A 23901-nucleotide genomic window follows, 5' to 3' on the forward strand; every position below is an offset into this window, starting at 1 on the left:
CTTTCATTCACTATTTTGTGTTTTAGAGATAGACCTGTAAAGAGATTGCAATGAATTCACAGCACCCACCGCTACAAGGTTGATAATAATGTTTAATGGAAGAAAGAAAAGAAAACAAATTTGTAATATATCACAGATTCATTATAGAAACAAGCTCTTTGTAGTAATTATGTATGTTCGTTTAATTGCCTATATTTTCTACAAACTATCTGCTGCTTATTTTTGTCTTTATGGAATTCATTGGAAGATATTTGATATTTTTGTGTAGATAGATTTTAGAGACTCAAAATGGAAAGGTAAGCATATAACGTTTCTGATTGCTTCTATAAGTCACTTTGCGAATATAAACCAATAACAATTGATTCAATTTTCAAACAAGAAAGTCGTTTGAGGATAACAAGATATAGGTCAAATAATATTCGTTCAAATGATATTCATAGTATTATTTAAAAAAATGATGTATACCCAAAAGGAAAACAAAAAGGTATGTATCTTTTAGAATGGAAATTGCAAGGGAAAGGGTCATTTTCCGACCTGGCATAGTAGTTGCCCCCACCGCCGAGTTCAACCTTACTAAATCCCTTAAAGTTCAGCATAACTATTTTTACATGACTCCCCTGTAAGACGTGGATCGTCTGTGTAAAGCATTCATCGAAATTGGTAGTGACGGCTGTGAATTATTTAGGGGACTCTTGCACCATCAGTATCATCATTTCCGTCATTACCCGATCCTTAAACAGGCAACGTCAATTTGCCCCCAATCGATTTTACAGATATTCTAATCTCTCGCTTGTCTTCTCCTCCTCTTTCTCTCTAAACCTTAAAAATTCAGCAGTCTCCTATTCCCCGGACGAATTAGAAATATATCGACCGAAACCGTAGTTGATGATTATTGATTCTATTTTATTTGTCAGCAGATGAGTATACTATATAGGCCTCTTCTTTCCCCGAATGACAAAATACCAAAAGAGGCTTAGCATGCTTAGGCATATCCCAGTAAAAAAGGAGAAGAAGAAGAAGAAGAAGGAGGAGGAGAAGGAGGTGGAGAAGAAGAAAAAAGGAGAAGAAGAAGAAGAAGAAGAAGAAGAAGAAGAAGAAGAAGAAGAAGACGACGACGAAAAGAAAAGCAGAAAAATCACACGATAAGACAAAACGAGAAGAAGGAACAATTTCTAGTCTATCTCCTTGATGTTAAATGTATGCACATGCACAAAGAGGCTAAGCTCATTGTCAGAATTCTGCTAAATGAAATATGACACTCAATAATTAAGCCTAGATTAATTTTGTAGAATACGGGGGGAAAAAAGACTGATATTTGTCTTGTAATCATGATGCGTTTACAATGGATATATTAAGTGAAACGTTATTTGCCCACGCCTCTCTCTAAAATGTAATTACTGTATGTTTTGGAAAAAACAGGGAGATGAAAGAGAGAGAAAGAAGTTCCTCCAATAATAGCCTTAGCTATTTTATAAAGAAGGAAATAAAAGCTAAAATCGAACGAATTTACAGCAGAGATGTTTGTGCCTCTGTGACGGGCATATCCTATCGATATCTGTGCTATTAGAATAAAAGGAAGGGTGGATGATAGTATTGTGTCAAATATTGGCGAATTTAACCCCCTGAGGTGGAAAAAACGGGCCCCCGGAGACAATTAGTACCAAACCAAAGCGGATTCTGATTAGAAAAGAGAAAATGGGGACAATGAATTCGATGAAAAGAGGGGGGGGGGGGGACTTTTGGGGGGATGAACAGTTGAACAGTTTAATACATTGATATTTAAGCTTTAAAAAGGCACACATATGATATTTAAGCAGCATGGTTTTCACGGAAAAGTTAGGATATTCCGAGAGAGTATGTATTAATTTTGCTACTGTGAACATCCTTTTGTCCCCTCAACATTCATGCATTGATAACGCGAGATAATTATCCAATGCGCATGCGTGTAATCAGCTGATTCTGATCTTGTGCCAGAAATACCAAAGTAAAGAAGTGTAGCCAATGAAGTTGAATTGGGAATGAACAAATTCCTGAACTATCAAATGTTCAAACGTCTCGCCATTTCACAACTTCATAGAGGGAACTGCCACGAAATACACAACAGCTTGGGACAAGGTAATGTCGGCCCTATTCTATCTAGAAATATGACGATTCGTTTTTATTCTGGACAAACATTACATTACAGTCCCAAGTGATGTTATTTGTGTTAGTGATATCGGGTGAAGATGTTGAAGTAGACCCTAGCGCAAATGTTCAGGTGAAACTCGCTACTCTCTACAGCGTAATTTATTTCTAATTCGGTTTAAGAATAAAGGTGTAATTATTTCTTGTTCCAGAATACAGTTAACTAATCAATCATTATTATTTTATTTTTCTTAAACAAATGCAATTATCAAACTTAACATTTTGAGGATGAATGTTTCAAAGTCAAGGGGGGGGGGGGGGGCTAGATCTAGTATAAGTAAAAGTACAACAACAAAAGTTAGGAGAGGGGTGAAATATATAAAAAGGATGAAAATAGAGTAACATATATTTAATGAATGAAACTTAGATATTTATTGGTATGATTGATAAGACCAAAGTTGATTGAAGATTTATATCTTTCTAAAATTGTCAAAATGAGATAGAATCTAATTCTCCAGAATTAGAGTGGCCAAGTCTTAATGTGTTTTTTTTTTTATCAAGATTGCTTTGTATCACTGGTTTGATAATGTCAAGACTTGTATGTTGGCCTATATAGAATAGATTTATCAAATCCATCAGTGATGACAAGGTCGGATACATTCTCTATTTACCTCAGTACGGAAAGTCTGAATTTTTGGCCGGTCACCAGACGATTGAGTGTGTTATGATTGGCTTGGAAAGTGCTCTGGGTGGCTTGTTTGGTTGCCTTTTCATCCGGCCAAACAAGGATTCACCTAGAAAGCATGCTATGATGACACCCTGTGATCCATATCATATCATTTCAAGGCATAAGGGATCATCATCCGTGAAACTAGCAGGTATCTGTGACCTTCTGGCTCTCAACCAGTACTTTCCCCTCATGAGGCATCCTCTCTTGGTGTATATAGTGTGTAATCCCTACCTAACTGAGGGTGTATCACCTTAGTGGTACATAAAAGACGATGATCTACATACATGTACCCTAGTTATTAGCAGCCTGCTGATTTGTCATTGCCTCGTGTATAGTCTTTGCAAGTCTTGCGAGGAGGACTGTCAGATCTCAAAAATAAACCTGGGTCGCCTCGTCGTGATTTAGGCGATGGTGCAAACTGACCAATTATTCATTGGGCAACAATTTGTCTTCATTTGCCCACACTGGAGACATGTTTCAAATCACAACTCACAAGGTGAACAAGGGGTCCTCTGACCTTAAATGGAGAGGTTTATCTTTCTGTTATCTGTTACGTACTTAGGGCATTCCAAGGAGCTTCCTTTGGCCTTTTGACCACTGGATTTATATAGCAGCACTGGCTATCTTAATTGTGTAACCCTTGAAGTGCTATATATATATATATATATATACTGGTATATACCAATGTTTTTAAAATATATAATGCCATTAAAATTGGCTCGTTGGGTAATTGCTGATAAAATGCTTGCTGAGAAATAGTACTTGACTTGACTTCTTTAAAAACATGAAAATTAAAATATACCTACATGTACATATAATTCTTAATTTGTCTTAAGACTAAGGGACATCACATCTTATCCTCTGGAAAAAGATGCTACATGTATGTAATCCAGTTATTATTATTTTTTGTATTATTATTATTATAAGTATTAGTATGAAAAATAAGAGGTTTTGATTTGTATATTACTTGTAATAAATTTTACAAGATTTTATTAGCTATTTTTTGAAAATATTTTTTTTAAAGAGCAACCATAGAACGTATAAAGTAAAATATATTACAATTATTATAAGCACTCCCTAATAGGTACATGTATCCATTTGTGTGTAAAGTAGGTGTCATCTTTATATCATCTTTAAAAAAAACTATCGTACATGATACTGTAATACTGTACGTCATATTCCCTCACATCATCCTTTTACTTTCATCTCTCATCACCCTCCCTGACAATGCTTGTACTTTTATCAAAAGAGAAGTCCGAGGTCAAATGCCTGTGCTAGAATGTCATTCTTGTGTTCCCCCAGCTGAGCTGTAAAGCGATTAAACCAGGGGCTTGCTGATTATGCTGATGAATAATTTGAACGTCAATGAGTAGATTTTGCAGATCAAATGGCTGTTTTCTGATTTATCTTGTCTCTTGACGACTACCCGGTGCTCATCCCATTAATGAGGGGACTGGAGTCGGATATGTCATCAGCGCCTTCATATCTGCATTTTTGCACCACAGTTCCTCCCCACTGGATGACGGCATTCTTTTTTTCTCCCCCCTCTGGATTCAGGCTTCCTGATCTTGTGCCTCTCTTTCTAATACCATTTGTAATCTCTGATCACTTTGCCTTTTTTTTTTCTATTCATTTTTTATTATATCTCACCTGCACTTGATTGTGTGTACTTGCCAAACCCTATTAAATACCCATACTTGCATTTTAGTTCCCCTTAATTCACACCTCATCTCCACCCCCCCCCCATCTCTCTCCTTCTCTCTCTCTCTCTCTCTCTCTCTCTCTCTCTCTCTCTGAATAAGCATTATTAAGCCTTGAGGCAAACTTTTACATAACTCTTGTTTATATTTTGCCTCTCCATTTATGGTCTGCCCCTTTTATTGCTTTATAAAATTATTTATTAAGTCCAAAGGCAAAAAGCTTTACTCTAATATGTACTTTTTTCTTCCGTTTCCACACCATCTTCCAAACCAGTTTGGTATCTTCTCTCTTCCTTTTCTCTCTCCTCCCCTCTCCTCTTTCTCGATCTCCTCTTCAGCTGAACCCACACAGACCAGGGTAATTGGCATTTTCCTCGTGACTAATGCTCCTGCAATCCTGTTGCACAGTCAGCCTCCAAGTTCAGTGCCAACAAGGAAGAATGCCGAGACCAAGAGATCTTTCTGTGCCATCTTCCTCTCTCTTTATCTCTCTCTCTCTCTTTATCTCTCTCTCTCTCTCTCTCTCTCTTTCTCTCCCTTTCACACTTCTCTCCTTCTCTCTAGCTCCCTCTCTCTCCATTTTATCTCTCCTGATCTCCTCATTTATCTCTCTGACTCCCATCTCTCTCCCCCCCCCCTTTTTCTCTCAATCTCCTATTCTCTATCGCTTACAACGTATTCTTCACAGATTTCTTTATGCATCTCACGAGCTGCATGCTGCTTTTCTGGCTCTTTACCTTCCTTCTCTCTGTCACTCTCACTCTCTCTCCCTCTCTTACCATTGCTGACATCATCCCATCTGAACAGCTGTTTCTATGGGGTAGGAGTGTAATGTCAATTACATGGCCCCTTGCCTGACTTGATGCCATGTTCACATTAGATTTAGATTTGAAGTTCAAGTTTAATCAGAAACAATCAATTTTCAAACTTAGAGGCAAAAAGCAGCCTTTTGAAACATGATTTTACATCCTACTGATTTTTCACCTCTTTGTATGTGCATCATACAGCTCTCTCTTTACTAACTATTTGGGAGGAGTTGTGGGTTGACAATTTACTAATTTTTTTGTGTTATTCGCTGAAACACCACACGCTGTAGCATTTTTTTATTTGTGTCTTTTTGATAGGATCACTGACCTATGCTGAGGTTACAAAGAAATGTGAACAAAAATTATTGATTGAAAATGGACATACAATGTTACTGATTATTGTTATATTACAAATCATTAATATGTACATTCATCTGAAAAAATTCCAATATTTTGATAAGAAGAGGAAATATTTTCCAGGAATTCAATCACAAAATATGGTTTCTGAAGTGCATGTTACCCAACAGGCTTCAAAGTTGATTTCAAGTTTGAACACTGCTCAGCTCGCACAGCTCTTTACTTTGGTGCGTTCCCCAACCCAGCCATATGATCTTGTGTGAAATATTTTAGAAGATTCCCACGTGGAGTCGAGTGAGAGAAGAAGGAGGTAGTTTTGGTGTCAAAACCGATTTGCACATGGCTGGACTGTCTCTACATGCAGATATCAGAACTGCATCTTCACAGAAAGCAAGTATATGAATGCTATCTTCCCACAGATTGCATGGGAATATCAGGGGTAAACTGTAGGAGAATTTGATAGATTATTTTAAATGGAAATGGAAAAGATATTCAAAGTGAAAGACAGGCAAACAAAAGAGAGCTCCAGTCCAATATGTGTTTATATTAGTTCTGTCTGTAGGCCTATAAGAAGTGTACTTTACCAGAAGTTTAGAATATTTCTATATAATTGAAACTTGGTGAAAGGATAGTGTCTTGGGTAATAAGGCAAACAGCAGTTTCGGTTTCAGTTGCGCATTCACTGCAAGCCTAAAAAAGGGCCTGCATACCCAAAACGAGAATTGGTCATTTAAAAAGCCTGCTGCATCCTGCGTGCATGCCCATCTCGTTACCCGTCCCAAACAATCTACATGTGCTCTTTTCATTTCAAATCATAAATTGAGGAATATGGGTCCCATTTAGATCAAGGAGACGAAATGCATCCCCCGCAGACTGTTGCCATTTCTTGGCATTGGTTAGGAAACTGGACACAGATATTGCAGCACATGAGATGGGAAGAAGACTGGGTCAAGGAGCTAACATGAAAAGGCAATGTCTTCTCTCTCTCTCTCTCTCTCTCATCCTCCTCTCTAAAAATGCACTCCCTATCACTATGTCTCTCAATCGGGCTCAGTCATTTCTTTCAATTTATAGATATGGATTTTCAATTGGAAATTTGTGGCAGGACTGTTACAGAGAGTACCCATCTCTGCCAGCACTCCATTCGGTATGCTAATTCAGCATGCGCCGTCTTGGCTGTAATACCTGCTCTAGTTACCATCCATATTCTAGAAGATTGGGGTCGAAGGCACAATGAAGCGGACATGAACTTTAAAGGTGCTTTTATCAAATTTGCGTCACAGCATGGTATATTTTCATTGAATCTGACATGTATACAGGATGACTGGCCTTATCATATATTTGGTTGTTTCTAATATTTGAAGGCATAATTCTTGCCTAAAACCATTACATCCCTTTAAAAAAATTGTGTTTACCGGTACTTGTATTTTTAGTATACTTTAGAGTTCAGATCATGTACCCTATTTATAATTGACCACAGACAGTAAATAAAATGAAAATGCCATTGCTTTACAAGATGAAAGCAAAGTCTACGCAAAGAATATCCAAATTAGTGAGGAATGCTTGTAGAAACTAGACTGAAGAGAGAGACAAGCAAAAATTGAATCAGTATTTATACCTACTAATTCCACAGATGAATTTTGATGAATGATTTCTATGAATGAATTCTATTCATTGTTGCAATTATCAAAAAGAAAAAAATTGTGCTTCCTCTTGTAGTAGGCAAAGAGGAAAAAGAGAAAATGAGTTATCAAGCTTGCGAACTGCGATGACCCTGGGACAGGAAGTTTTTGTAAATCTCTCCATTCCGGGTTTATTTGATATGAGATGGAATTCCCATATTTGGTGAGCACGAGTCCAAAATAGTTGTGCCACGTGGGTGCTGAACTCTTTGTCCTATTGCAAGAGGTTAAATCTCTTCCTCTCATCGTTTCTATCCCTCTATCTCTTTCTCTTCCTCTTTTTTGTCTTTCTCTCTCCCCTCTCTCTCTCTCTCACTGTCCTTTTTCTCTACACCTTTTTCTCTCTTCTCTCAGTGATGACCTTTTTCTGCTACACTTTGTTGTCTCTGGATCAATTTGTATATCCTCATGGTTCCTTGCATACATGTATATCTCTGTCCATCTCTCTCTCTCTCTCTCTCTCTCTCTCTCTCTCTCTCTTTCTCATTATCACTCTTCCTGTCATTATTGCTCTTCTTCACCCTCTCTGTTCCTGTCTCTGTCTCTCTTTCTCTTCTTCAGGTATGTCTGTCCAAATGCCATTCCCTGCACTTACACTTTAAGCTTCTCTTATAAATATACCTTGTTTTCTCTCTAGGCAAAGAGAGACACAGATATTGTCCTCTAGCCATAAGACTTCCACACCCCCATCCTTTACTCCAATTCCTTCTACAATATAGTTGATGGAAGAATGATTTTGATTTTTAAGAGCTTTTTAAAAAGGCAATTTTTGTTGTTGAAGATGCAGCTTTCTTCCATTCGCGCCTTCCTTACCTGTCTCTGCATTTTGCTTTATGGAAAGCTTGCCTTCTGTATATTTGTATGCTCCTCAGTTCCTCTCTCTTTCTGTCATCCTCGGTATGGATTCCATGCCCGCATCCGGGATAATTTTGCACACTCTGAGACACATTTGCCTGGCTTACGATGAGCTAGGCACAGCATGCAAGTCTGTGCTATAGTATAGGATGTAGGGCATTTGATTCAATGTTACCATTATGAGATTTTTCAAAGAGAGAAACAGAGAGAAAACACTGGTTATATTGAGTTGCTGAAAAGTGAATATTGGAAGAATCACTTTGGCGATTTCAATTTCCATTGCATAAAGCCATTACGATGTGTATTTTCCTCTGTACACCATATTCCATCAATCTTCTGTACTCAACACCGAAATGTAATAGGAATATCTGATTTATTCATGTGAGTATATAGGGGTCTATATATATCTCTTTCAATTTATATCCCTTGGTGTAAAATTTTGAATTGGTTGGAACCCAAATTGATTTGAATATGAAGTCTCATTGTTTGCATGTGCACAACAGAAGCTTTAAAGTCTCCTTCATGGAAATTAAATTGAGAAATGAAGGTTAATGGATACAGTGATACTAATGGTCAGCTGCGGAGCTTTGTGATGTTTGACATGATGGACTGTCCGTGATCTCCAGGTAAACCTCGCCATAATCTCTGTCCGATCCTCGTATAGCAATCCCAATAAATCAAAACAACAAGAACCAAATCCCTCTTTACACCCGCCTTCGATTCCCCTGAAAGTTTACATTCTGACCATTATGCTGCATCTGTTTACTTTCACTGTAAACCGAGCCGCCTGAATGGAGACCAACATCCATCCCATGTGCACGTTCTGTTCTCTTCCCCGTCCGTCCATACCCTCCAGGCTGCAAGCAAGACAACCCCGACCCTCTCATGCTCTCTAGGTATGTCTTCATCAGCTTGAGATTGCCAAATATCCTGCTATTTCAACTATCCCAATCGCAAATTATCCAGTTAATTTGCTTCTTCATCAGCCCGAAGTGGCAATTAGTGGGATATTTGATTGAGATAATCATCCTAAGATATCTTTGGCTAGTTTGCAAAATATCCTGCTATTTGTAAAAATATCACGCTATATCCCGCTATATATCCAGTGCGTCTTCACCAGCCTGAAGGCCCGCACTATGAGCGAACGCTGAGCAAAATATCTCAGGCTAATTTCTCAAGGTCGAGTCTCGAGCTGATGAAGAAGCGATTTTTAAAGAGGCATGTTCCCCGTATTCCAGAGGGCGTTCAAAATACGTACCCGCTGGCGGACGGTGCTAGCTGCCTATTGACACCAACAGAATACGGCTCTTACGCAGATGGCATGTTCCGAATGCCCGGACAATACCGATTATCGCATACATGTGCCAATCGCAGTTCGGCTCTAAGATTCGGCTGCTGTTTCCGCCCACTTTCGTGACGTCGCGATCGTCAGCGATCAGCTGGCTTGGCGAAGGCAGGCCAGGCCGCGCGTACTTTGATTGACAGCTGTATGCAAATTAGAAGTCGATCTTCGGAACCAAGATGGCGATGACTAGAGCAGCGATAACTACACTGGCGGGAACGTGCCACTTTAACTTCAGGATTATTTCCCAAATCAGAAATAGCGTGTTATCTGGCAATCTAGAGCTGATGAAGACATACCTTTAGACTCTACAAGAAATCCCCATCTCCCTGCTCAGTCAATGCTGTGAGAGAAAAAAAGACTGTTGTCATCACTGCTGGCACCTCCCCATGTTTGGAGAGCAGCTTTGCATGGCCCTCGACCGTGAAATAATACCCAGCATCCTCAGTCGTTCGGTGCTGGCCGGCCGGGCGCTCGGCACGTTGTGTAAACCTGGTGCACAGGGACTGGGGCGCTGACAGTGGGCATCATGTTCATGGTCAACACACTGCTTAGAATGGATTTACCCCGCCATCTTAAGTCCCCCCTCTCTGTCTCTTGGTCTCTTGAAGATCAAACTAGAAGATAGATAACTGTGTTAAGTGTCTCTTCCACACCCCCCCCCCCCCTTGAATCTCTCAGTGATATCTACAAATGCCCTACAACACACATTTAGTCTCTCTGTAATGGTTGATTGCGTACATGTAGTACTATTTATCCATTTTATCCAGTTTAGGAACCCTTTATTTCTATGATACTACATCATAGTACTGCTTAAAGTTATAATGTTAAAAGGTATAAAGTTATATAATGTCGAAAATATTTACACCAGATTATTTTATTGAATCCAATTTAATCTGTGTTTCTTTGAACTTGATTGTCTCCTCAAAATGATGCTAGTTTTGCTGCAGACTTGCAGTGCTGTGCCGAGCAATGGCTTGAGAATAGTTGCACCTGCATCAATTGATAATCTAGAACAATGTTGTTTTGATGATATTCTCCCCAGTATACATTCACATCCATTGAGCCCGAAGCCATACACTTGGCTCTGTATATCCCAAAATGAAATCAAACGAAGTACCCAAATCAAATGGGATGTTGAATTTACTGGAAAAACATCAATTTTGCTCAAATGTAGGTTGCATCAGACCTTTTCTCTCTCTCCCCATCTCTCCATTTTGATCACATTCTCTCGTTTCTATCCGCCTCACTATTTGCATCCCACTGGGTCTAAAATAAAGAGTCCTCGCGCCGTTTTTGAGGGTTCAAGTTAAGATCCCTGCCGGGCATGATTGTCTGATCTCATTTTCATGTCCTTACAGAGTTGAACAAGTCAAAACATTATCATGAAGAAACAGGATATATATTACGTCTCGTTTTAGTTCTCCATGTTCTTCTCTATTAAAGAAAGATAGGAATCATGACAGAAACCATGTTCTCTGTCTGTGTGGCTCATTGTATTGTGGTGGTCTAGGTGTAGTACAAAAATACTTGGCATTGTTTCAAATGTTAGATCCCTACTAAGAAATGCTTTTAGAAGTGACTGTTAGCATCCCCCAGAACTAAACATTATATTTCTCTTGTAAATGCATTCTAGTAACAAATGGATAATGTACCCGTCCCAACCAAGAGAGTGATTACGGTAGTATTCAGAAAAGTATTAAAGTACCATACCAGATGTCTACATTGGAGCAATACTAGGTGATTTTCATACCATTAGGACAGATAAAGTGCAGGTAGGAGTTGTTGCACAGGAGTGATATATATATATATATATATATATAATTCTCATTAAGAAAGCAAATGTCGGATTCACATTTAATCAAACCCTATCTTAGGTTTAAATGACAACTTAAGTAAAACTTGACAGACGTTGTCAAAGATGATGAGCTTCCCTTAATGATAAAGAAAATAGGTCACCTAACGACCTCCCACCTCTATCTTGCAAAAGTCTCATCTTAAAGTTTAGACATATCATCAACAGGGTATCATCCCCAGCTGAGACCATCGTCGTCATGCCGATGAAAGCTTAGATCTGTTTCCCTTGCTCTCGCCTTGCTGCTAACCTTTTCGCTGATCCTCTTTTGCTACACTTTGGAAATCCCCCTGTCCTAAGATGGCAAATGGAAACGAATTCCGTCAGCAGCCAAATCGTGTAAGAATAAAATCCAGTGATCTGGTGTTAATGAGAGGGATGACGTCCCCGGCGGTGAGAGGGATAAAGGCACTGTAATTAGAGTATTAGGAATGTTATTAACCTCAAGTTGGCAACTAGTAGAATTCAGCATTGACTAGAGGGAATGAAATTTGCTATACTTTCATCCATAGATATTAAAAAATTACTAAAGAATTAAAAACTTGTGAGAATTTTTTTTAAATTTGACTTTAAAAATGTCTGCAGATCTTCCACTTTCCCTTTTTTACCGTAGTTATTCCTTGTATTGTTATTGAACTATTTACTTACAAAAATGAAATGTGAATTACTAATAAGGTTATTGACCACTATATTGGTTCACATCATCATAAATGTCTTGGTCCAGACGAATTGCAATGATTTATGAATGGTATTTTGCCCCGTTTTTAGAAATCAAGTCCACATACCTTTCCTTTTGTGAGCTTTTCAAAAGATGACAAATCTGCCCACTCTGCACAGACCTATTACAGTCGTCTCGCTGAATGAGAGGTACTTGTTCATATTTCGGCAGAGATATTCAAATCAATCCAAGCCAACAATATGTGCCATAATTTTATTTGTCTTATTTGGTTTAAAACCTGACTGTATAGTTCTGTTTTCTCAATTGTCTCTGATAGAGCCATATAAATTTCATGCTTTGAGTTTTGTCATATTATTTCTTGACCCTATTCCCTTTTGCAAATGTTTTTTTTTCCACCGACTGTTCGTATTGTTCAGATTTTGTGGAAAGCTGGGGCTTAGCCATTTTAACCTAGAACAGATGTCCTAGGGCATGTTTCCAAAATATTATTTTGATAAGGAATAGGCCTTTGAATAGCTCTGTTAAGGATTAGACAATGTATGACCACCAATCTTTATTCTCTTATTGTATGATTGTGATTGTGTGTATATGTACATCAGCATCATAATTTTGCTATTAAAGATTTGCAAGCAATAGGATCTGGCTCTGCCCCTTTTGCTCTCTACCCCTTTCCCTTTCTACCCCTCTGACTCTTTACCCCTCTGCCTCTTTCTTCCTCTTTCTCTTTACCCCTCTCATGTCAGCTTTCCAACCCTCTCTATCTCTCTATCTCACTCACTCACTACCTCCTTTAGGGGTACGGTTCTAGTTCACAGACATTCTGGTACCCCAAGGGATCATTAAAATTCTAATGGCCATGTTAACTCGAAGATCCCTCTCTTTATAGCCCTACATCATTTAAAAGCAAGCCATTACTGATACCCATCTATCTCACAAGCAATCCGATGTAACCTTTTAGTATCCTTGTACATCCTCCCTCTATTCTAGATGAAGGATATCGCAATTCTGACTTTAAAGTCTGTCTGAACTTCTTTTGCTCGTCCCAGGGTTAAATTTCTACAAGCTACAAATAGATACCGGCATCAAATCGATGAACGATTGATAATTACAATGCCTTACCAATCGATTTCTTCGCTTTTATTCATATCTAATACGGCATGCATGTACTGTAGTAAACAATCTTGATTCATTATCAATCAGTCGCCAGTAGGTGGGTGATATTGACGCAATAAATCTAGGTCCCACCAATGACTTGTGACAAGCGATTCACAGCAAATCCATCTTGACCCATTTTTACATTAATCACCAATTTGGCGTGATTGCCCAAATGACGCCGTCTACGTGGTCCACCCGGGAGTGACGGTGATGTGATACGAACGTGGTGTCCGTTTAGATGGAGGTTGTTTTCGTCTCTCTGGTCTATGTATCAAGTCCAGGGACATATTAACTTGGCCTAGATGTCCAAAGCTTTTAAAAGCAATCCTGTCTTTCAGGTTGATGGGCCGTGGACCATCTATTAACATATACATGCATGCCATTGTAATTAGCCATATTCCCTTTAAAGGGATTTGATGATCATACCTTCTGTATGGATTCCTGTATCTAAAGATGGGGTCTAGAGGGACATACCCACTGCTTTAAATGTCTTTGAATATATACCTGCACCTCTTAAATTTGTGTTGGTGGCAGTTGTGCACAACGTCTGTGAGGGATACTACTCAATGTGTGAGTTACCCTGTAGACATTATATAAGTTAGAATGGGCATGTTCACATGCAGTGTGATAGCATGCATGGTGAGATTGATGATTGGATCCAGTGTGAATGTTCCTCCAAGATCTGATCAACAAGTCAAGAAAGATGGAAGATGATAGACAAATTAGATTAGGGGATCAAAATGTTACGCTCCTGTTAACACCATTCCCAACACACACACGTTTAGCAGCATCACATCTAGCATGTTTGACAGTTATAATGATGCCTAATTTATGCAATTATGCAGTCACTCCATCACCGTTAACCACACGTGGGGCTATGCAGGATTATATTCTTCATACTCTTCATGCTTGGTGTTGATGCCGAGACCTTGAAGCTATGAGCTGCACACCATGTACATGTACATCCCATCTAAAAGTGGATTGGGTGTAGGGTGTAAATGATTGAGTGTTAAGAACAGTGATGAGGGTCTCATGTACTTTTATAGAGGTGAAGAATGGAGGAGCAAATTAAAGAGATTTTGAAAACCATTAACACAGATACATACATGTATATCATTTTCTACATGATTTATGCTTGTTATCAATGCATGAAAATATAAGTTGGTATCAAAATTTATTATTGATAGTTACATTTCCCTCAGATCATTCTTGTATTAGTGTATTTGCTCTTTATGTATTTACTATTTTCTTTAAATATACAGTTTGTTTATTATTACATATAGCCCACATTATTTCTATTCTCCCACGTGGCTATCTGTGATAATTTATACGGAATTATGAAATAGACATCCATTTTTAAGATGACAAATCGCAATGATCTTGCGAGACACAATTTTTCTGCTACATTTGATCTTTCTCTTGAAGTACACATACATGTTGGTGCAAAAGACACCATGCAGTATTACAATATAATTATGATAATCCAATATTCTGATGATGAACGGCCTTGGAAACTCATACCTTTTGTGACCCTCATTCCAATTTTCTCTTGAATATAGATCTGAAACTTGGAGAGAGGGGGAATTGAGCACAAGGTATGTGATAAGACTTCCTAGGCAAATCTCATTTATTCTTCTTGACATCCTACTCTAGGCTTGTCAATTCCAATTTATAAAAATTCTTTTATTTAATATAACTCTCAAAAATGGCTTTAAAAAAATTCAGAAGGGTTGTCCGACTTAGATGTATTAGATATTTACATTTTTCTGTTTTGAAATCTTAAACATTTATGTAGTGTACGATTAGAATGACTGAAATTATATTTTCATATTTTTTTAATTGATGATGTCTGATTTTCATAGGCTAGCATGGTTTGAATACTGAATGGTCACATAAGATATCAACATTCTAGTTATTTCAATACTTTTTTTTTCTAGAAATGTAGAATAGCAATCTATATTCTGTATACATGTATGTTGTTAAGTCTAAATTGGATTTCATATTGAGGCTGCATGAATGTAATTGCAAATCTTGTTTTCGAAAGGTGAAAATATTTTGTAGTTGATTGAAAGATTTAATTATCACAGTCCTATGTGCAATTAGTCTGTGGGGGAGAGACTATGTACGTCAAAACAAGAAACAATCTGTAGGCATGAATTTTTTATGGTACATTTATATGTGCATGGGGGACAGGTACATGTTTTTTTCTACATGTACAGGATGGGGGTGGTGATGGGGGTGGGGAGTGGGGGGGGGGGGGTAGGGGGAGGGGGTACTCTCTAGCAAGGTGATCTGTATACCTGTTACAGGGTAGTGTATTTTAAGCTCGGGCATACTTGTTTGTCAGCCTTGGAATGGGGGAGGGGTGTTGTATGACGGTATCAGTGTCGGCCTCAACCTTGATACGTTCCTTCCCATCAGGCCCGGCATTCATCAACACACATCCAATTTGTCAAGTTCAGTTGTCTATACATGTATACAGGTCCAACCTTATGCATTGTTTAGATGACCAAAAAAAGAATTGCCTGTATACACTGTATGTATATAATGTGCATACTATACATGTATATACAGGATTTCTTAATAATTTCATGTCATTGATTTTTTTTTTTTTTTGGGGGGGGGGTAGACTTACACATCAAAAGTGAGGTTGTTGTTTAGTACATAGACTGTAGATCTAAAATCTCATAATTCTACATTAATTTTGTCTGAATCACACGTACATGTATATGCATGTGTATATAAACTTTCATTTTCAGTATACACAGCAAAGTGAAGCTGTGGGACTACACGTACACACGTGTGTGTCATTCCCTGTATCAAGTTTAGTCCTCAGATGCCAGAAACCGATAAATCAGTTGCAGGTTTTAACAGGGGCTTAAAAATATGATGATTTACTATCATGTGTGCGAAGAATTTAGACACGAATGTTGCCAAGAATACCTGGAAATGTGCTCCTAAATCTTCTCTACTTATAATATTTGGATGAACATGTATATGAGTGCAGTATCATGCATTCTAGTGAAGATGTTTAATGGCTCAGTGATACATGTGTGATGTTGCAGTCATATCCATTAACGATGACTCAGTAATGTTACATTTTCACGGTGCAAAATCATAATTGCACACAGATCAGTGGTAGATGTGAACGCATTATGGAGAAAAAAAATTGTATCCATAGTCCAATTAGCGATGGCACTTCCGATCCTCGCGATTATTAACCAAGTGAGAAAATATCATCATTTGAGAGCTGAAAGTCGACCTAAGCTCGTCATGTCTCTCCCCTCTCCGTTTCTCCGGACAGTCTCCTCCTCTCCTTGTCTTTTCTCGTCATCACGGAGTAGATACATGGGGACACATACCCAAACAACATTTGCAGTTATGAAAATAAATGATGAAACAGCTATCGCAATTTTGACACGGCTAGTTTGTTTTGCTGGGAATTACTCAGATAATTGTAGTTGACATCGCTAATCAAGATTCTTGGTCGGCCTGAAGGGGGCCCCCTGATTTCATATCTCTCACATAAACATCCACTACGGCCGGATGGAAAATGATGGAAATTAACTCAAACAGAAACTCTCAAGTTTCCAAATTGAGAAGTAAGAAAATAAATGCGTATGGATTTGATAAGATGAAGAGAAAGGAGACACGTTATAGTGCTTTCTCTTTCTCGTTTGCCCAATAAGGAAATGTCTAAGTTCATGTAGTAAATTGACTGAAGGCTGGAACTGTATCAGAATGGTTGACTTGTACATGTATGCATGTAGTGATAAACATTACAGATTTCAATTTACATCTAGGCTTATTCTCATTTAATTTTATCAAGCTGTGGATGCTTCATATATCATCCATTCTTGGTTCGGGTGAATTCAATCACAAATGTATCATTTATATCAAACTTTGCATTTATGGTTGCAAGAACCAATATACAGGATATATAAGAATCTTCTGTTTAATAGAGAAAATTATGGGAAGGTATTTTTTTTCTCCCTGTAGACATTTGATTTATGATAGGTAAACAGTGTAGTCAACAATCTGCTCTATTTTCATCCTTCTATCTGTATCCATAAGATATGCCACAAATTTTCTGTAACATTGCTCTCTATCTCTCTCTCTCTCTCTCTTATGCTTTTTTCCTAAGGCGAGGAGGGGGATGGCTATACATGTACCACTGATACAGTGGTGTACAATTTGTCAAATAATGCAGCAGTAGGGAATGCCCCATTTGAGTCTTTATGTCAAGAAATGATTAAATTAGGTCAAAGTTATGCATACAAAAGGAACAGAATGTGCTCTAGTTTTCACAGTACCCCCTCTATGCACACCAGTTTAACTGCCAGCTCTCGTGTAGCGAACCTACACTTGAGAGGGCTCGATCCAACCCCATCGATTCACGTCAAGAACATAGTTGAGAGCAGTTCTTTACCACGGGGCACATTGGCTAAGGTAGCCAGCCAGCCAGCCAAGAGTCCAACAACATTAGCGGAATGTTACTGAACCTTACCGATAAAGGTTACTGAGCCAAGGTCCGACATTCGATGGGTAAACAAGCACCATCTGGGAGGGGATTTAACTTCATTTTCATGTCGCATTGCCAATTTAGAACCATCATTTGCTAGATGGAGGGTAGTTTGGAGTCCCTGTCCTGCCCGCTGACATTAATGTTACAAAGTGATGGCCGTACAATGTGTGACAGATTTTTCCGCCAGCCTGCCATCTCGCTTGCTGATCATAAATATTGGAATGTTGATTAGTCCCGCTCTGATCGGACAGTGGGGTGAAATCTTGCACAGAAACTATAAAAAATTAAATATTGTTGATTATTACCAGAGAAAAGTTACAATTTTGTTCACAAGAACTCTACATACATGAAGGCAGTTTTCTAAAGATTCTTTTTCTTCCCAGCACTCTCTTAAGTGTTTTTTTCAAGTAAAGATGCTGTCTTCTCTGATGTACCTTTATTCACTTCAGGTATCCAATCTGCTGTAATTCACTTCCTTTGCAACTACCGGTAGTCACAAGACATGTGTGAATTTATTACTGAGTAGAGAAGGTTATACATGTACACTCCATCTTTCATTCTCTACAATGTATGTTAATCTAATTTTTTCATTTACTGAAATCCAATGCTTCTATCATATTTGGCAGATTGCGAAAATCTTGATATTGAAACATTTCCTATTTTCCAGGCAAAATCTCCTGGTTAAATCCATTCGCAAGTGCACATCGAACACGGTGACCAAACTGTACAGAAGCCTTGTGCGTGCGGGTGTGTGTGGTGTCTAGAGTACATTGTGCACCAGTCATCTCGCATTCTGTGCTCAAAACATATCTTTGTTGAGCAAGAGGCATACTCAAAAAGCGAGTTAGAAATGAAACGATTCCGACAGCTGTTTAAATGAAATGAAGGACGTTAGATCAGACTCAGTAGGTGCTAAATACTTCTCCCTGTTTCTCTCTTCTAACTCCTGCTTAGATCTTAGACAGACCAATACCTAAAGGTCATGGCCAGGGTAGATTTGAAAGTCAGGAAGAAAAATGGCCCACTTCTTGCTCTCTTTATTTTTTTTTGTCCTCCTTGATGGTTCGTCCAAGCTCAACATTTCGATGTTTGCGTAATAGGTTTAGTAGGAATAAACACAGCATGTTGCTTTGTGATAATATTGAGATTGCATAAATTAGGACTTTCTTTGTCAGTATGTGACCAACTAAAGTGGATCGTTTTGAAATCTCGCTTCATGTTTTATCAAAATGATCATTGTCTATTCAGCTCAAATGTTGCAAATTCCACTTAGTCTGTATCTATCTCTTTGTCTACCTCTATATCTCTCTTTGTCCCTCTCTCTCTCTCTCTCTCTCTCTCTCTCTACTGTCTGTCCATCAATCTCTTTATATGTACATGTATCTCTCTGTCTGTATCTGCAATCTTTGTATGTCTCCTTCCTTCCCTACTTGTGCCTCCCCTCCCCCCCCCCCTCTCTCTGTCTCTCTCTCTCTCTTTCTCTCTCTTCATGTGTATCCCTTTGACCTTAGTTTTTTTGCATCTTCGTGTTGAGCTTTTCATCAGTTTCATCCTTTAATTGCTTGCCCACCATCACCGCTTCACTCAACCCTCCATCAGTCAGGCATGACAATTCATTCCGCCACACGTTTGGCCTCGGCGTAATTTGTGTAAGGCATTAGTGTTAATTGTTTAATTTTCATCACTCGTAATCAAGATAGAGAGGAAACAGACACGCGAGGGCCACGCATGCAACCAGCATTCCCCATCAGTGTACCTAGACAACTAGCACAAAAATCATCAGGCTCGCACCTTCCCCATTTGTGAAAGCGCTTGCTGTGTGGACTGAGGTCAAGGGTCACGCTCAGCTATCATTCCACTTCCCTTAATGACAGACGGAGCAGGGCTGCAAGTGCAACAGTTGCGTAAATGCTGATTAGGGGGCATGCTTTTTATCCTTCTTCTTCTTCTTTCCAAGCTGTTAGGTGCTTAAGTGAACAGGCCTGCATTCTTTGTGATGATGATGATGAGTATATTTGGAGAGGAGAGGAGAGGAGAGGAGAGGAGAGGAGAGGAGAGGAGAGGAGAGGAGAGGAGAGGAGAGGAGAGGAGAGGAGAGAGAGAGGAGAGGAGAGGAGAGGAGAGGAGAGGAGAGGAGAGGAAGAGGAAGAGGAGAGGAGAGGAGAGGAGAGGAAGAGGAGGGAAGACGAGAGAAGATGGAGAGATGGATGGCAAATGGGGGTCAGGAAGAGAAGGAAGAATGAAACAAAGAGACAAAAAAGCAACAATGTCGGAGAAAGATTTGTGGTCAAAAGGGTAAATTTAATCATGCTATGCTAAGCATCCATCCTCCAAGTAATCTTATGGAAAGGATATAACATTTTCATATGATATTGTAGAACATATAACATAGCAAATAAGAAAAAAAACAATGTTTGACATATCATATTTGTATGTTATACAATATGAATAGGATAAATTAAGGTATATGTTTTTTATATCTACAGTATGTATACATTGTATGCAACGGTTTTCACATACGAGTAGCCCCTAAGTAAGAGCTGCACATTAAAATGTAGGTATATTTTTGAAATATGAATCATTTAATGTAAACTACATAATGCATGCTGTAATTTCTTTGTAAAGGAATTCGTTCCAAATATAGTGCTTTCTTCTGAAGATGTGAATATAACAAAATCTGTTTTGATGAAAAAACAAGGCAAATTTTAGAAAGTGCACAAACTGTACCTTACCTAATGTCAAATAAACAGGCAAGCTTATATCTTATGTACACTGTGAAACATTATAATGTGTTTTAAGACTGTTATGTGCAATTCACCGTAAAAGTATGCATTTTCTTTCAACCTTTATCATGTAGACAGTGGAACATTCTTGGAGAGGATCTTAAGGAATCCAGAAAATGTCTAGTTACATTCATTTTTAAGTCTGTAACCTGCAGATAAACGGTACATGTGAAGAAAGAGAGGAAAAGAGAGGAAAAGAGAGGGAGGGAGCAACGTAAAGAGAGAGTTATATTTTCCCAAGCTTCTGATGACTAAAGCCAAACCATGTGCATCCCTTCTTCAGCACTCAACAATGCATGCTGGCTGAATGGCTAGTGTTTACTTTCAGCTCTCTCTTTAAAGCACCAAGGTTATGCAATAAGTAGCAGTGTGGTGTTTGCATTAGTCTAAGGGAATCCAGACCCCATAAAAGCATAAATAGAGGGTTTTTATATCTATGTGTATCTTCACTTTATTGCGTTGCTGTGTGTAGCAACAGCAGTCATTTCAGATAATTACGGTAGTCTTAACAATGTCGCATCATGTAATGGATTGTACGCTTCTTGGAAAAAATGTGCTATCTACTGTATCGCACATAACATAAATTAATCATAATTGCAATTACTGTCATCGTGAATTTATGCCTTTTAATTCATTAGCTTTTCCACTTACCGGTAGGCATAATGGATTGATATTTGTATGTAATGAATCAAAATGTCCCACCTTTTGTTATCACTTACTAGCTATAGTGAGTTTGCTATACATATTCTTACACCTTGTTCTTTTTTTACGAAAACATTTAGGTATGTGGGACTATTAATAGAACCATCCTAAATATCTACTTTCCGCTCACTCAAGAAAGTCTGTATGTTCAAGACTATGACATGTGTACATGGTTAGGAAATGAACAAGAGTTGTAAGTAGCTTAAAGTGCAGGCCAAGTAAAGAGGACTCCAAATTGACAAATAACAGTCTATAATGAACTTTGGGGTCTTCTTCTACCAAAAGCAAACTTTTCTTCCCGATTCTTTGCCTTTTCCCTCTCTTTTAAGCTCATATTAAAATAGGATGACTTCAAGTGCATGTTGGAAGTGCCTCTTTATTAGATCTCTTCTGTAGGTAAAAATTGGGAGCATTTCTTCTTTTTCAGTGTCTCATGAATATTTCTTGAGAATTAGAGAGAGTTGGACTTGGAGAGGGAGAATGTGCTCCTTCTTATACTGATTGTGAAGATTGGATTAGCACTGTGTTTGCACGTGAAGAAGTGGTGTGCAGTCCCTAAGTAATTGCTTGAGAGAGGGTTCGGAAAGTCTGTTGAAAGTCTTTTGGGGTAAAAAAGAAAAGAAAAAAAGCAGCAGTTAGATTATGATGGATTGGTTGGTTGAATACCATTATCATTGTCAAATATCTAAAATTAGTTCATGCTCTGATTTCCTCCCGTCTTGATTTTGCCAATGCCCTCCTAATCAATCTACCCCAGAATCTAGTGTCCAAGCTTCAGAAGCTTCAAAACGCTGCAGCTCGTATTGTTTCTCTGACCACCAAGCGTACCCACATTTCTCCAGTTTTGCAGTCGCTACACTGGCTCCCAGTAAAAGATCGCATTGTTTTCAAAATTTTGTTGCTCACCTTTCATTGCGTTCACGGCTCTGCTCCTCAATACCTTATCTCTCTAATCCAAAACTACACTCCTGCAAGACCTCTACGCTCATCCACTTCCAATTTTCTTGTAACCCCCAAAATTACCAAAACGTGGGGGGAAAGATCTTTTGCATACTCTAGTCCTAAATTATGGAATGGCCTTCCTGAAGACATCAAAAAATGTTTATCCTCTGATTCTTTCAAAACTCATCTCAAAACATTTCTTTTCAAGTCTTGATCTTTTTTCCTGTTTACACGCGCCTTGAGCACTCCACAGAGTGGATTTGGCGCGATATAAGTTACATTATTATTATTATTATTATTATCATTTATACACCTACATGTATGCCTACAGACTTTGCACATGCTGAGAGTTTTTTTTATGACTCTGTTTCTACAATAAAATGGTAGTACATGTATATTGGTAAAATGGAAGAAAATTAACCAAACCTCACTTCACCCACTGGATATACTGATCATTGTAGAAGCAATGCCTTAATACAGGAGATAAGGGATCATAAACTTAATGATAAAATAGCTATTGTAAGCACTATGACATTAAATTTACCAATTAAATATGTTCCCATTAAATGTAGTGGTGTAGGTGGGCATATGTTGGCAATTCCCTTTGAAAGTTTGAAGTCATTTTCTCAATGACACATCATTACCTTGTGGGCAGAAATGTTCATTTTAATATACATTTGTAAATATTATTCATAGCTCATTTCATTGTCACTATGTGCTATAATTGTCTATTTCTCATGTGCCATTACATTTTATTGGAAATTAAACCACTAAACATATGAAATGACTAATGTTTGCTTTAGTAGGCATTAGGAATTTACATACATGTAGTTGTCAAATCTACGCACTTAGCAGAGAAAACTTATCTGTCCCAAAACAGGCATCATTTGCTTCATTTCATTATTTTTCCAGCCCCTAAGAGACTTTAATGAAAAACTTCCAATTTTTCAATCAGTGAAGAAATAGAAGTGACCCCAAATTAAGTGCCTTTTGAGGATGGCCAGAGTAATCATCTTCATAGAAAAACACCCTGTTGTGCAATTTGTAGTAATTGTGGTCTGTAGATCTTTCAATTCCCATTAATTCACAGAGTCAATAGTTTGTGGTAGGTCTCAGTTGTGGACAGGGGGGGGGGGGGGGGGGGGTGGGTGAGGCTGGAATCTGTAAGAGTTGAAGTCCAATAAGTCAAGTGCATTGTAGATATGTGGAAGCAATAAAATAAAGACCCTTGTCTTGTCAAACAAACCATTGTAATAACTATGAGGACCCACTTAGAATCTGCTAGCAATAGTATGCAAACAGCTCCATTATCTCTCTCTTTCTTTCTATCTGCTTGTCTCTCGATCTGTTTCCCATTCACCCCATATGTTATTTGTCAGCTTCTTTCTTTTTTTTAATTCTTCTGTGTTGGGTTTATCATTCTTTCTCTATCTATATATTCAACTAACTAATTATTTTCTTTTTACCCATCTCTTGATCAAATTGATGTCCTTAAATATTGAAATTTACTGTTTCTGTGTATTCCACATTTGCTGGATATTTGTTTTAAAGTCAAACATTTAATATAAATAACAATTGTGTCCCTTGTACCATGATAGTACTACTCAACCCTGGCTATTGACAGATAAACATCCATGTTGGAGGTGTTAAGAGGTTCATTAGAG

At 38.3% G+C, this 23901-nt stretch overlaps 1 protein-coding gene across 1 annotated transcript in view; it reads left to right on the forward strand.

Moving 5' to 3' along the window:
• The window catches only part of LOC584380 (RNA-binding protein 38), a 50795-nt gene extending 35842 nt beyond the window's left edge, over positions 1 to 14953 (forward strand). Inside the window, exon 4 of the mRNA XM_030974853.1 lies at positions 14845 to 14953. Coding sequence (XP_030830713.1) covers positions 14845 to 14938 — 94 coding nt within the window. The 3' untranslated portion in view covers positions 14939 to 14953. The remainder of the gene's footprint in view (positions 1 to 14844) is intronic.
• Positions 14954 to 23901: the final 8948 nt, after the last annotated feature.

The sequence above is a fragment of the Strongylocentrotus purpuratus genome, unplaced genomic scaffold (assembly GCF_000002235.5).
Source record: "Strongylocentrotus purpuratus isolate Spur 01 unplaced genomic scaffold, Spur_5.0 spur5_scaffold_7, whole genome shotgun sequence".
NCBI classification, from domain to species: domain Eukaryota; kingdom Metazoa; phylum Echinodermata; class Echinoidea; order Camarodonta; family Strongylocentrotidae; genus Strongylocentrotus; species Strongylocentrotus purpuratus.